A 14568-nucleotide genomic window follows, 5' to 3' on the forward strand; every position below is an offset into this window, starting at 1 on the left:
TAAACACAGAAGAAAGCCGTTGCTTGGGGGAGCTCGCGACGAGGCTGCCATACTCGGCGCCATCTTGGAACATCCATGGAACATACCATGGTTCCGAATAGGTAGATATCTTCAGCACTCAGGCTCACCCAAGCCCAAACTTCTCGTTGAGAAAGGGGTGTCAATTGCTTCTCCTTTTCAGGGTCGTGGGGGCGGGGGCAGTGGAGCCTATCCCCGCTGTCATAGGACAAAGAGGCAGGGTACTCGGTGGACAGGTCGCCAGTCTGTCGCAGTAGCTTACCATCACCAGTGTGTGAATGTGTGTGAATGGGTGGATGACTGAATGTAGTGTAAAGCACTTTGGGGTCCTTAGGGACTACAATAAAGGCCATTTACCAATTAACCTATCCCCACAAACTGCATGTCTTTGGATGGTGGGAGGAAGCCGGAGTACCTGGGGAGAACATACAAACTCCACACAGAAAGACCCTGGCCTGATGGTGGAATTAAACTGAGGACCTTCTTGCTGTACACCAACAGTGCTAGCCATCGTGCCACTGTGCTGATTGTAAAGTAAATAATCAAAAAAAAAACCTTTGAAATCAGTTTAATCACTGGAGGATAGCTGTGGTGGCATTGCTTCTAAATCTATAAATAAACAATTAATGATCTGTAGTACTTGTAACTTAAAGTCTTTGAGGTGCCATGGTCCCGGTGTCTGCCCGCCCAGCCCCGCAAGGCTACATGTGCTTTTGTTTACTCTCTCTTTCTCTTGCCTCTCCGCCTTGGCGGAGCTCATTGCAGGCCCCCGCCCTTGGACCATACCTGTTGTCCATCAGGCCACCATTATGTGTTTGCCATTTAAGGCCGAGACGCAGACAGCCTCATCGCTGGATGATTGTGCGAGACACGTTAGTGAGCCTCTAGTATCAGTGAAATTTTCGTGTGTAACTCTGCGATTCTGCATAACCTATCTCTTTGTAAATAGTTTTCCCAGACCATAACCTACCCGCTGTGTGGACGTGTGTGACGAAGAGAGCGTGTGCGAGAGAGCTACCCCTTCCCTGATTTTCCCCATGGACCCTAGGAACCCTGAATTTCCCCCAATGTATATATTCTGCACCTGGTGATTGTGTAAATAAAACTGTTTTTGGAACTGAACTCTGCACTTGAGTCCCCGCCATCGCTTGTAACAAGAGGCTTAGTCACATCATAGCCCTACTGAATCAGCTGGCAAAGCCGATGTCCACAAGATGCACTGACAGAGGCAAGGCTGCCAGACACTGGCGCCACCGGGCCCTCTGACCACCACCAGTAGGCAACGGGTGAAGTGTCTCGCCCAAGGACACAACGAACCGAGACTGTCGGAGCCGGGGCTCGAACCAGCAACCTTCCGATTACAAGACGAACGCCCAACTCTTGAGCCACGATCGCCTCTAATTAACATAAATATTTTATGTTACAAAGTTTCAACACATATACTAAATGTTGTGAATTTTTAGCTTCATATAACAAATACTTTAAAAAAATGTTCCAACTCACTTTCAAACCATTTTTTTCACATGAATATCTAAGAAAACATGGTTTAAATGACAAGCCTGAAATTTTCACTAGTCATTTTTGCCATCAACCATCAGCATCTGTAATTGTGTATTTCAGACAAATGCATCACATGTCTCTCTATTAGCGTATCAAGTAGTCCTTTAAAATCCCATATTTGTGCGTACTTAATGTTTTCAAGACCTACTCCTACCATTTTGAGCCCTTTTGTCCTAGAAGAGTCTGATAAGTATAGAACTTTTTATTTTAAACAGCCTTTGAGATATCGATGTTTAAACATTGCCTCAGATTTCAGTGTGCAAAAAAAAAAAAGACCTGAAAGGAACCTTTCTTTAAAAAGTCCTCCGCCAAGTCCTATATCCTGAAACTAATTGGATTTATGAATCTAAAATTTGTCAGCAACCATTATACATGTTCAAACTTTGTGTCACAACATTTTGATGTAAATTTGAGATGGTTGAGTAGAAGACCAGTGTTGATTTGAGATGAATGACCCGTTTAATAATCAATAATCTTGTGAGACACATAAGTTTTGTTGTGACTCAGTGTGACCACTGGAGGGAAGTAAAGACTCTTTTGCAACATACAATCACGCTGCAGACAGTGCACAGGACACTGGGAGAGGTTTACTCATGCTTATAAGTCATCCAGAAATAAATTTAAACTTGGCCCAGAAGCAGCACCTGCTGTCTGGACTACAAGATTTTCGATTATTTTCCATGCTCAAAAATATAAAGTACAAAGATATAGAGTTAGAAGTTTTAAAGCTCAGTTATTTGGATAGATAACGTCTCGTGTATAATTCAGGGTTTTTTGATTACATATTTTAGGTTCACTACCATGCACAGACACACACATACACACACGCAAAAAATTTATTGTAATTGAATATTTTTTGTTGTGTAATTTCATTAAGAAAAAGTAACTGTAGGGATCTGTGTTGCTTCTTAATTTGAAGCTGCTAACACGTTGCTCTGATGGTTGGATTAAAAGTTCTAAAGGTTTTTAAATCAACCTTGAAATTGTCCAAAAAAGCTGATTCAATACAAGCTTTGTGCCATCGATTTATTTAATGTAGCAACACCTTGTCAGTCATTAACAAAGAGCAAATGAATAATAAAAAGTAAATGATGTAGCAGGTGGGTCAGACGGGGTCAGTTCAGCTCTGGATGGAGCGCTCAGTGGAAAAGAATGAGATAGAGGGGTGCAGCAGCAGATATGGATCTGTTCTCAGCGGTTATTAGGACAGAAAAGAAAGTCAACTGCCAATCAGAGCTTCCCTTTGTGCAGCAGCTGGGCTGTGTGGGTTTCTGTGCGAGTTGGGGGTTTTCACTTTAATGTCACAGTGACAGTTACAGCAACAGCCACAGTTGCACAATAATTCCAGAAAGTATTCAGACCCCTTCACTGCAGTGACTCCGTGTGCTATAATGATGAAATCGAATAAAGTTTTGTTTGTTTAGGTTTTGTTTTGTTTTGTTTTTGGTTTTTTTCGCCAAACATTAGAAGTGAGGTCAGCTGCATCCTACAAAACCAATACAGGGAACACAAAGTGGTTTTTAATAATGTTGGTCCTACAACATCTAAGCTGGTGTTTATTAAAATCAGTCATTAGGATGAATTTTAGGTTAGCTGTACAAACCAGCATTAAGGTTAATCTGAGCTACACTAGTGTTACATTCAAGATGAGGTCACGTGCTTATTCACCCGAATGCAGGTTCGACTTTAGTGGTCAATAATGACCAACGCAACTTAAAAGTATATGTGAGAGATTTTTGGTGCAAATAGCACCATTCATGCAAAGAATATGGAAGAAATCACAGTTAAACAGTATTATAGGAATTTAAAGTTTATGAAGTGATTGCATGAGAACAGTTCAGCGCAGAGTCTCGGACATCCTGCTCGTATGAGAAGACAAACCACACAGAGACAGACTTGGAAACCGCTGAAACAAACAACTTATTGTTCTTCTCGAAACAAACACCAGCGCTTCACCTCACATGTTTTTATTTCACTTCCAATTGATCATGTTTTCACTTGCTCCACCTAAACACATTAAATGAAACAATGATAAGTTTGGAATCAGGGCTTTCAGTATTTAGCTCATGTATGCTGGTGGAAAATTAGATGTCAGCATCAAGAAATATTTCATCAACATTTGGTGTTTTCTGCCGCTTGTTTAAAGTATATTTATTTTTACTGCGCAGCTTTAACAAAGTCAGGTGTTTGAATTCATTGTAGTGTAGTCTTGACTCTTAGTCAGGACCATCTGTCCCCTTAACTACCAGAATACTTCAGTTTTAGTCATTTTCAAAAGTTAGCAAAAAAATAGAAGTACAATTGATGAAATTAATACAGAATGTTTAGTAGAAAAAGTAAATACAGTATTCAGGGTAATTCAAATAAAAGGAAAATTTATAAAAACTAGAACAATTTGACAGACTTTAAGCTGTTTGAAAGAGATTCAGTTAAAAAGTTGAAAAGCGATCCATGTTAGTTTTAAAAGCTAAAGGACGCTGCTATGGGGTCGCAGCGCTAACAGCTGCACTGATATCATGACATTGTTCAGAGGCTTTAAACAATCTCACATGGAACACACAATGACACATAATTTACATAACTGATATATAGATATGCAGACACTGCAGGATATATATGTGCATGTGTAAAAAAAAAACCCACACAGTCCAAATAAAGCTGGTGTAAAGATGATATCGTTTTTAAGACTGAGTCCAGAAAACAACATCCACGGGTTCCTGATAGTTTGGTTCCTTTAGTTAGACAGTTTTTATTCTGTTTCCTTTAATAAGAAAACCACACTATCTGTATAAAGAAACATTTGATTTGCAATGTCTGAAAGAGGACAGAGCTTAAAACTGGAGTTTGCTTTCATAGTTATATCTGCTTCGAATCATGGAGAACATGTTAAATAATATTTTAGGTCATAGAACTAATTGTTGTTGAATGACAAACACATTGGTGAGAGTTCAGAAATGCATCTGCTAAATATGTCCTTTACAAAATGAAACCAATCAAGGTGAACTCTAATTTTAATTTATTTTAACATTTATAATTTCATATTCAAATAAATATTGGGTCATTGTGTTTAACATTTTTATTGCATCTGGAAGGAATTTGTGATTTTGTGAGGGAACATTATGATTTTGAACATTTACTTCCACACTATGATATCACATCATGTGATGACTATGCAGTCCCAATGATAGTGAACTAAAAATAAGGCTCAGACACACCTGCATGTTTTTTTTTTATCTAACAGATTTATGGTTTCATGTTCTCATCTTCTTTAAAATCCTGTTTGTATCTCATTAAACATTTGTTCTTCTTTTACCACTGCTCGTTGCCTATCAGCATATATTGGGAGTGCTGCTGTTTCTCGCAGTTTTCTACAAAATTAAACTCAAACAAGCAAGATTTTTTTGTTTGCTTTATTCGGAATATTGCAGAGAAATACTTTGAAGAGCAGGCAACACTTTGTTTTAATTAAACAAATGCTATAAATGATGAATCATCTACTAGGGAGCTAATAATTCAGCCTTTTCTGTTTCAGCTCTTTTTTTAATATTGAAATAAAAAAGAAAGTAAAAAAACAACCAAAATGCTGCACTGTTACAGACTTTTCTAAATCCTGAGTGATAAACGATATGAAAAGCGATAAGCCAAGAAGAAGGAAACAGTCAGTCAGCTGCGTGTTTGCGGCTGCGTCTGATGAGCCTGAGCAGAGAGACTCCACAGCAGTACACCAGACTCTTCGTGATCAGCACCGTGTACACCAGGCAGAGCAGTTTTACTTGTTTTTGAGACACGGGATGTTCTGATGATGGACCTTCTGTTAAAGTTTGATTGGTGGAAAGTGTATCTGGTGGAAGTTCTTTTGGTGTACTTTGAGAAACTCCTGAAACAGAAAAGTCACATTTGAGTAGCTGCGTAGCTAATTTCATGCTGAAAAGGCAACAAACTTTCATTACCTTCCTCTATTTGACCCTCCACCGTCCCCCCCTCGTGTGTGACAGAACAGCCATATGTATGTGAGTTCTCGTCTTGCTGATGGATCAACAAGATGCTGGCAGTGTAATCGGACTCTATGATGTCCAGCTGTTCTGTGTCACCAGGGGGTGCCGCCAGCGGAGATCCGTCCTGCTTCTGGCTTTTCCAGGTGATCTTGACCACAGGAGGAACCATTTGTGAGGCCACACACAGCAGGGATCTCTTCTCCTCCAGATGATCACTGGATGCTGCTTGGTACACTGTCACCGAGGGCTTTGCTACCGGCGTAGCTGAAGTTTGACAGCAGACACAGAATTTCACTCAGTGTGACCTGAGAAGCTTCATAATCACCAAACTACCAATCAGTGCCTATCGGCCGTGTAATGGCTCATTTTAAACACTTAACAATATTCAGATGATTTATTGTTATAATGTATAATGTAATATTAAATATTAAAGGCAGAATTATATTTATCAAAGTTAAACTGATTTCATTAACACACAATATTTAATACAATTAACTCCTTTGTCCTTTACGTCTCTTATCACAATTTTAAATTATAACAATACAATGTAACACATCTATAGATGTAAAAATAAATCACATCCTTCACATATCATGGCAGCAGTATTGATAATGAAAGCACGCGTACTTTGTACATTATAGTTTCTGTATATATTTGAAGCATATAGTTTGTAATTATTCTAAAAGTGTTGCAAATAAGATTTCATATATACGATGTGAATATTTCTATATCAGTTTTTATAATATGTCAGAATTTAATTGTATCTTTGTTTTCATAATGATTTTATATCTGGCATCTATAATCTCTTAAAATATATAAGGTTAGTATATACATATTACAGTAATTTCATCTGAAAATATTTATGAAGAAATATTTGTACAGGGGATTTTTTAAATCCAAATTGCGATTAATGTAACAATACTTTTATGACATTTTAATGACATTTAAGAAATTTCCAGTATGCACAGAGAGAGAGAGACCGAGACATCATTAGATCAGAAACTTCAGAACTTTTTTCATTGTGTTCACATGAGACACAATTTTTTCATGTAGTTAAACAATAGCAATTATTTGAATATGTGAAAAATAGCTTAAAGCCCTCAAAGGATACACAATCAATTCTATATAATGCACTACATGTAATGAAATACTGAATTACATAGCTTATTATATAATTTCAAAACTTTTCTTATTTTAAGTATGATGTCAAGTCCTAAATTTCCAAATTACATCTACTATAATATTTGAGATAATATTAAGTCAGTAGTCATTAAACTTTCCTTAAATGTGTCTTAAGATTCAAATATGAATAACATTTTATTTATAAGCTTATGACTTACTGTAAATATGTCCACGTTTAATTTTAATGATTTTCTTTCACAAATCCCAGTGAATCTGTTATCTTTTTGAGCTTACAAACAAATATAAAAATAAATAAAAAGATGTTGAAATTTCTTAGATAAGGATTAGTTGTAACCCTGCTCACATCAGACTTTTAGGACTTTTCACGCTGAAAAAAACCCCAATGAATACCTCACATATACAGTGAGATTCACAGTTTTTTCCTACTTAATAGAAACACATTTTAAGTCGGACTTAGCGGAAACTGGCTTTGAACAAATTGTCATTTTGAAAGTTGTAAGGAAAATTAATTCATTTGTTCTTACCTGTTACGTACAGTTTAGCTCCAGAGCCAAAGATCATGTCTCCTCACACAGTGACACAGACCAGTACAAAAACCTGTCTGATGTCGAATGTGGCAGCTGAGGTAAAGCAATGTCATTCACCAATCAGACGTAACATTATGACTCTGCCTGATTTTGTGTTGGTTCCCCTTCTGCTGCCAAAACAGTCGTGAGGCATGGATTCCACTCGACCCCTGAAGATGTGCTGTGGTATCTGGCACTGAGATGTTAGCAACAGATCCTTGAAGTCTTGTAAGTTGTGAGGAAGGACCTCCATGGATCACACTTGTTTGTCCCGTAGATCCCACAGATGCTCAGTTACTGGTTCACCACTGTTTCTTCTTTGGACCACTTTTAATGCATAGTGACCACTGCAGGAACACCCCACAAACCCTGCATTTTTGCAAAAGCCTGGTTGTCTAGAGTCTTAGAGTCACTTAGCCATCACTATTTTGTCAAACTTGCTCAAATCCTTACACTCGCCCATTTTTTTCCTGTTTCTAAACCATTAACTTTGAGGACAAAATGTTTACTTGCTCCTTAATATACCCAACCGACTAACAGGTGCCGTGATGAAGAGATAATCTTGTCACCTGTCAGGGGTCATGTTGTTATTTCTGTTTAGTGTAATTCAGCTCCATGATTTGGTTCAGTCGAGATGAATTAATGTTGTAAAAACTGCATGAATCTGAATATTCTGCATAACTTCTGCCTCCAGATGATGAGCTACCTGAGCTGACCTTTGTTTCACAAGTTTATTCTTGTCCAAACAGCAGGTTGGCAGTTTTCCTCCAGAATTAAACTTCTCAACAATGTTTTGATGGAGTAGCACTGTAACAGGATTCATTCGCTGTGGTGGGCATGTAGTCTGTGGCTCAGCTGCACAGTAGGGGTGTTGCAGTGGGTTCAGGGGCAGTGTCAGGAGAGCCTGGTGGACACAGCTGACATCGATTGTCTGGAATCAATGAACGGTCTGCAAAGATAAAACTGTGCAAATAAGTCACTTTAACTGCACCAGCCTACCCATCTGAGCATGTTTTGGGACCTAGAAACAGCCAACAAGTGTTACAATATCAGTATGCACTTTGGTCGTCCTCTGGTTTCTAAGAACAAATATCTGTCCAGCTAAATGGTTTCTTCTGTTTGTTCAAAGTTATAAACATCGGCAGAGACAAAAAAAAAAAAATCTCCTCAGACAAAATACAAACTTGCTGCATGTTTTGTAGTTTAACTGCCTGCAAATCTCAGCATGATTATTATGAGGGGTCCTCATGGTAATGTAGAGAACCAGCACATGATAGCAATGACTGTAAAGGAAAAGAAACCAACCTGTATGCTCTGTGCAGATGTGCAAGGTTACAGAAATAAGAGTTGGACAATCAAAGCGACCAAAAAGACACCAAAGCACAGCTTGCACTCGCGGATGTGATGTAACTTTTAGCTTGGCTGACATTTGTGAGGATGACAGTCATAACTATAATGTTACTAAAGGGTGTGATTGACCAGTTGGCTATACTTTGAGAATCCTGGATTCAAACTGTTGTTTTTCATTCATTTCTTTTTTTTTTCAAAGCCATATGCTTTCTGGTTTCTGGAGCTGTGATCACTGTGTTGTGGTGTTTTGGTTTTCCCTCAGTTGCTGTTCTCATAGAGGAATATTGCTTCTCCAAAAAATATAGACACTTCTGTTTGATGTTTGTCAGAAGAAGATAATATCTGTGGATTTTTACAGTCTGCTGTTTTTGACCTGAATGTGAACACACAAGACAAGTTTATCTGATACTCCCAATTGTGTCATCTTTTGAATCTACTTGAATTTATTTTGGTCTTGATTATTTTTACTTCTTATATAAATAAAATACAAACTAGTTGTTTTGCTTTCAAAGGTGATGCCTGCGTCAGTGTGTGTGTGTGTGTGTGAACCTGAGCTGTGGTCTGCTGCTGTTCCTTTGATGGTTTTTGTTCAGCCTGCAGGGATGTTTTGTCACTGTGAGAGCTTTGAGCACAGGAGCAGTAGTAGATGGCTGAATGAACGAGGCTAACTGCATTTATCTCCAACTCACAGCTGTTCTCATTTTTCACAGCTGAGAAATCTTTTTTCTGAGCATGGTTGTAGTCACTGTTGACTTCACCAGTGCGTATGTTAATATGAAGAATCACTCTGAACTTATCACCGTCTTTCTTCTGGTACCAGTGCACATAATTGCCACTGCACTGGGAAGTTCCACAGCTGAAGGAGACTTTTTTGCCAGGTGTCGCAGTCAAAGTTAAATCTTTCTGGATCAGCTCTGCAGCCATGGTAACCAGCGCTGCAAAGACACAGAGAGGAAAATGTCAGTTTGATGGTGTTTCTGACATGTAGTTTTTGTTGGGTTGAAACTCACCTAAACACAGACAACACAGAGCAGCAGCTGGGAGGAAAAGCATTGTGTGAACCGTTGTGTTCAGTGACATTTCCTCTGGTGAATCTGAGGAGAAGTGATGCTTTGATAGAAACGAGGCCAAACAAGGACAATTTATATGATCAGACGAGGACCACGTGTTTCTAACAACTCCTACAACCTCCCATTAACTGCTGCAGCTGTCAGTGCTGCTGCTGACTGACAGCTAAGGCGTGTGTTGCAGTTTTCCACTGAGACTGAGGTTTGCAAAACACTAACCTTCAAATATAGAGGGGGATTTATTTATTATTTCAGTCGTATCTTTTCTTCACTTTCTATGAAGTCAGTCAACAAAATGTCTTAAAACTGTGATGACTTCAAAACTAAAAATATTTGTTCCCTTAAACACAAACTGAGGAACATAAAGGGACTTGATGTAGTCTGAAACATTTTTGACCATGCATGGAAACACTATCATCAACATACAACTCAATGATATGATACATATCAACTTTTAACATTCAGAAGGAAAAACCTCCCATAGAACCGGTCTGAGACATTTTTTTCTTTCTTATCCACCTTTATTGTGTACTTCCAGTACTCCCAGTTAGCTGTCAACCTTAATTACAAGTATTAATTTTACCCTTTGACGGTATGAACATTTCGATTTATGATTTAAAGTACTGAAATTTTGTCTAACTGTTGTCTCTCAGGCTGAGATGGAGCTGTGGTTTCTTGCTTTTCCTCTGATGGTTTTTGTTCAGCCTGCAGGGATGATTTCACACTGTGAGTACTTTTGTAACAAGAGCAGTAGTAGATGGCTGAATGAACGTCTTTAACTGTTTTTAGCTCCAACTCCCAGCTGCCCTGATTTTTCACTGCTGAGAAATCGTTTTGCTGAGGGTGGTTATAACCTCGATTTATTGCACCATTGCTTATACCAATAGAAAGAAGCATTCTGAATGAATCTCTTGTGTCTTTCTTCTGGTACCAGTATACAACAGTACTGCTGCACTGGTCAGTCCCACCACAGCTGAAGGAGACACTTTCACCAGCTACCCTGGTCAGAGTTAAATCATTCTGTATCAGCTCTTCAGCCACAGTAATCACTGGGGTAGAGACACAGACAGGTTAGTATGGCAGTATTTGTTACAGATGGTGGACTCGTGTTTGAATAAAATCACTCACCTGAACACAGACAGCACAGAGCAGCAGCTGGGAGGAAAAGCATCGTGTGCAGTGATGTTTCTTCTGGTGAACCAGGAAAGAAGTAGAGCTCTGTTAGGCTGATGCAGAACAATGGCAAGTTATAAGATCTTACAAGTACCACGTGGCTTCTAACGGGTCCTCCAACCTCCTCTTGTAAGGGTGGTACTGACTGACAGCTGCAACCATCTTGTCGTTTAAAAGAACATTTAAAAATTTTCCTGTAGAGGGATTTATTTGCTGTTCTAAGCTATCATCTTTAATTCATAGTTTCTGACAGGACATACAACCGTGTGACTTATTCTGCTATTTTAGAGATGCAATGAACTTGAATTCCACAAAGATCCTGATCTCTGATTTTAGCTTTGAAATATTTCATTTTTCCCCGTCAACCTAAATCACATAAGTGGAAGATGGATGGATTTTCCCTTTCAATTCATTGGTTCAGTTTCCATTGCTCATTTTTCTGATTCTTTTGTTTGATGATCCAGCTGGTGGAATAACAAAACTGCAGGGCAGTTGCAGAGTGCCCCCTGGTGCACAAACTGTGAAACATCAATATTCATGACATTGTCACAGTGGCACTGTGACATATTAAAAGGTGCTTCTCTTGTCTATTTTTTTTTTTAATTGTTCATTTATTGATCACTCTAAAGGCTGATACTGATATGTTGTCAAATCAACCAATATATCAGTGAGGCTCTAGAAATGACAACCCAACCACCATCTGAATCTTATCAGCGTTCACATGTATTTTCACATCATTATAGTACAATAACACTGTTGTAGAAGATGAGTGCACTCCACTTCCATATTGCTCATAGATATATAGACAGCTTTCCTGGACGAGTGATCTCCCCTCTGTTGGTCTACCTTTAAAGTTTTAGTGGTAATTAAGAAACATTTGCAGTTTGGATATATAACACACTGAAAATTTAGAACTAAAGCCACCAAAACAATTGTTCCATTTTTTCTTTTTTCCATTTTTTTAAGATAATAAGGTTTTGACTTTGATTTGTGGAGATCTAAATCCTGAAAATTTGTTTAGCCTGGTGTTTGTCTCTCAGACTAACATGGAAGCAATAAATGTGAACCTTACCCCTGTACTCCCAGTACTTTCTAGTCCTCTCTCACATCTTTTGCGATGATGGCGCCAGTGTGTCCTGCAGGCCTTCTCCGCTGCTCTCTGCTGCTTCTTACCCTTCTGCTTACATACTATTCAGGTGGCTCTGCATTGATTACCTATGACCGGCATACTCTCCTAAGTCTGCGGCCACCCTATACTTACGGGTCGCACTTTCATGGATCGGACCCGTGGGACAATATAGGAGATACCACTCTGCCATGGACGGATCACCTCTCAGGAACATACTGCCGACCCCTGCCTCCTTCACGCAGGAGATGCTAAAGGAAATGGGGCAAGCAGAGCGGTGTCCATGTCCGCATTAAGGCTTACCTAAAGGCACATTTTGTGGCTGGCTTCGACGTCGATGTGGATGCTTTCTGCCTTCCCTCGACCTTCTGGGAGCAGTTTACCCTTAGGTTGTTCAGGCATCGATGGATTCGCCATGTTGAGTCACAGGCCTGCCCTGCCAACCCAGTGGTTTATTCGCCGGCCCGGTGTTGGATTAGGGCTCCTAATGGGCTCCTTCCAACTGTCACTCGGCGTCTTTGACTCGGAGGCGCTATTAAATGTTAGGTCGCTGACGAATAAGACATTTATTGTGAGCGATCTTTTTACTGCTACAGGTTTGGATTTATTATTCATGACGGAAACACGGATTTGTCCTGGTGAGTCTTTTCCTTTTTCAGAGATTGTTCCTCCGAATTGTACCTTTTTTAGCTCACCGAGACCTTCCTGCAGGGGGGCAGGACCTTCAGTGGTCTTTAGGAATAAATTCTGAGTACGACACCTGCCCTCCGCTATGTTCCCTAGCTTCGAAGCTCAACTGCTGGAACTTGCTGGTCCCCCCCTGACTCTCTGTGTTGTGATTTACCGTCCCTCGAAATATAATAAGACTTTCATTAACGATTTTGCTGACCTTTTAGCATCTCTTTATTTAAATTATGATCGTGTTCTTATCACTGGCGATTTTAACATTCACATTTGTTGTAAAGATGATGTGTTTGCCAAGGATTTTTTAGCCTTAGCTGACTCTTTTAATCTCATCCAGTGGGTTAATGCACCTACCCACTTCAAAGGACATACCCTTGATGTTTTCTTATGGACTGGACATCTGTATCAGGGACATCAGCAACATCGGAATCTCTGACCACTTCCCAGTCATCTTTGATGCTGTTATCCAAAATGGTCCAGGACTTTGAGGGTCCTCGACGTCTTGTGCGCATAATCAGTCCTGTGACTGTGGCTGAATTTTTGACTGCTTTCTCCAAATCTGTTTTTCCTGACATTGATCGTTCTACACCCTCTCCAGTTGATGATTTTGCTAACTCCTTCCTCTCTACATGCTCTTCTTTACTGGACGTTGTGGCCCCTATAAAGGTAAAACAGCTTAGAAGCTGCCCTCAACCATGGTTAAATGACTCTTTACATGCTTTACGACGCATTTGCTGCCAAGTTGAAAGACGGTGGAAAAAAGATAAGCTCCAGGTGTCTTTTGACATCCTTCGCAGGACCCGCCTGGAATTATAGAAATCGGTTAGGCAGGTTTCCTGTCAGCTGTCATTACGGATAACAGTCACAATCCACATTTTTTATTTAAAACCTCTAACTCATTGATTAATCCCTGTCCTGTAACGCCTAGACTGGCTTCCTTAGCACTTTGTGAAGAATTTTTAAATCATTTTACAGGCAGAATCTTATCTCTAAGAGTCTCACACCCCCTGTAATGAGTCAGGCGCCAGCTTTACGATGCTCCACTAACCACAATCAGTTTTATCCAGTTTCACTCCCCACTCTCAGGGGTATAATTGATCACCTGAAAAACACAAACGCTGTTCATGACATCCTTCCATCTCGCATTATTAAAGATGGGTTTAACATTATTGGGCCCTGTATTTTATCTCTAATGAACCTGTCATTGTTACCGGGCTATGTTCCGGCTGCCTTTAAACACGCTGTAGTGCAACCTATACTCAAAAAGAGCTGCCTCGGTCAGAATGATCTCGCTAACTTTAGACCTATTTCCAAACTCCAATTTCTGTCTTAAGTCCTAGAGAAGATTGTTCACTCCCAACTCCAAACTTATTTGGATGCAAATAATATCGGGGAAATTTTTCAGTCGGGGTTTAAGCCACGCCACAGCACGGAAACAGCATTACTGAGAGTCTTTCATGACCTTCTCTCAATTGCTGACTCAGGGCGCCGTGTGGTCTTAGTTTTGCTTGATTTGTCCTCTGCTTTTGATTTGGTGGACCATAATGTCCTTCTAATGAGGCTTGAGCATCTGGGGGGCATCACGGGCAGTGCCCTTAAATGGTTTAAATCGTATCTATCAGAAAGGTCTTTTTCTGTCGCGATGGCTACATATGTAACAGTGTTTATGTGGCATTCCACTTGCCACAAATGTCAGTGTAATGGGGAAACAGCGCCCCCTCTCGGTTTGGCTGGTTAGGTGAGGCTGGCTGCAGTAATTGCTGCCAGTCTGACGTAGCCATACGAGAGGTGAGTTGTATTGTTCCACACACAATGTACAGTGGGGCAAAAAAGTATTTAGTCAGCCACCGATTGTGCAAGTTCCCCCACTTAAAATGATGACAGAG

At 39.8% G+C, this 14568-nt stretch overlaps 1 protein-coding gene across 1 annotated transcript in view; it reads right to left on the bottom strand.

Moving 5' to 3' along the window:
* Nucleotides 1-4990: 4990 nt before the first annotated feature.
* The window catches only part of LOC102203711 (uncharacterized), a 13018-nt gene continuing 3440 nt past the window's right edge, over nt 4991-14568 (bottom strand). The window contains exons 3-5 of the mRNA XM_005754402.1: nt 7241-7279; nt 5529-5837; nt 4991-5455 (exon numbers count right to left, since the gene is read on the bottom strand). Of these exons, the coding sequence (XP_005754459.1) occupies nt 5238-5455; nt 5529-5837; nt 7241-7279 (566 nt within the window). The 3' untranslated portion in view covers nt 4991-5237. The remainder of the gene's footprint in view (nt 5456-5528; nt 5838-7240; nt 7280-14568) is intronic.

This window comes from Pundamilia nyererei, unplaced genomic scaffold (assembly GCF_000239375.1).
Source record: "Pundamilia nyererei isolate P.nyererei 1_Seehausen unplaced genomic scaffold, PunNye1.0 scaffold00560, whole genome shotgun sequence".
Classification (NCBI taxonomy): Eukaryota; Metazoa; Chordata; class Actinopteri; order Cichliformes; family Cichlidae; genus Pundamilia; species Pundamilia nyererei.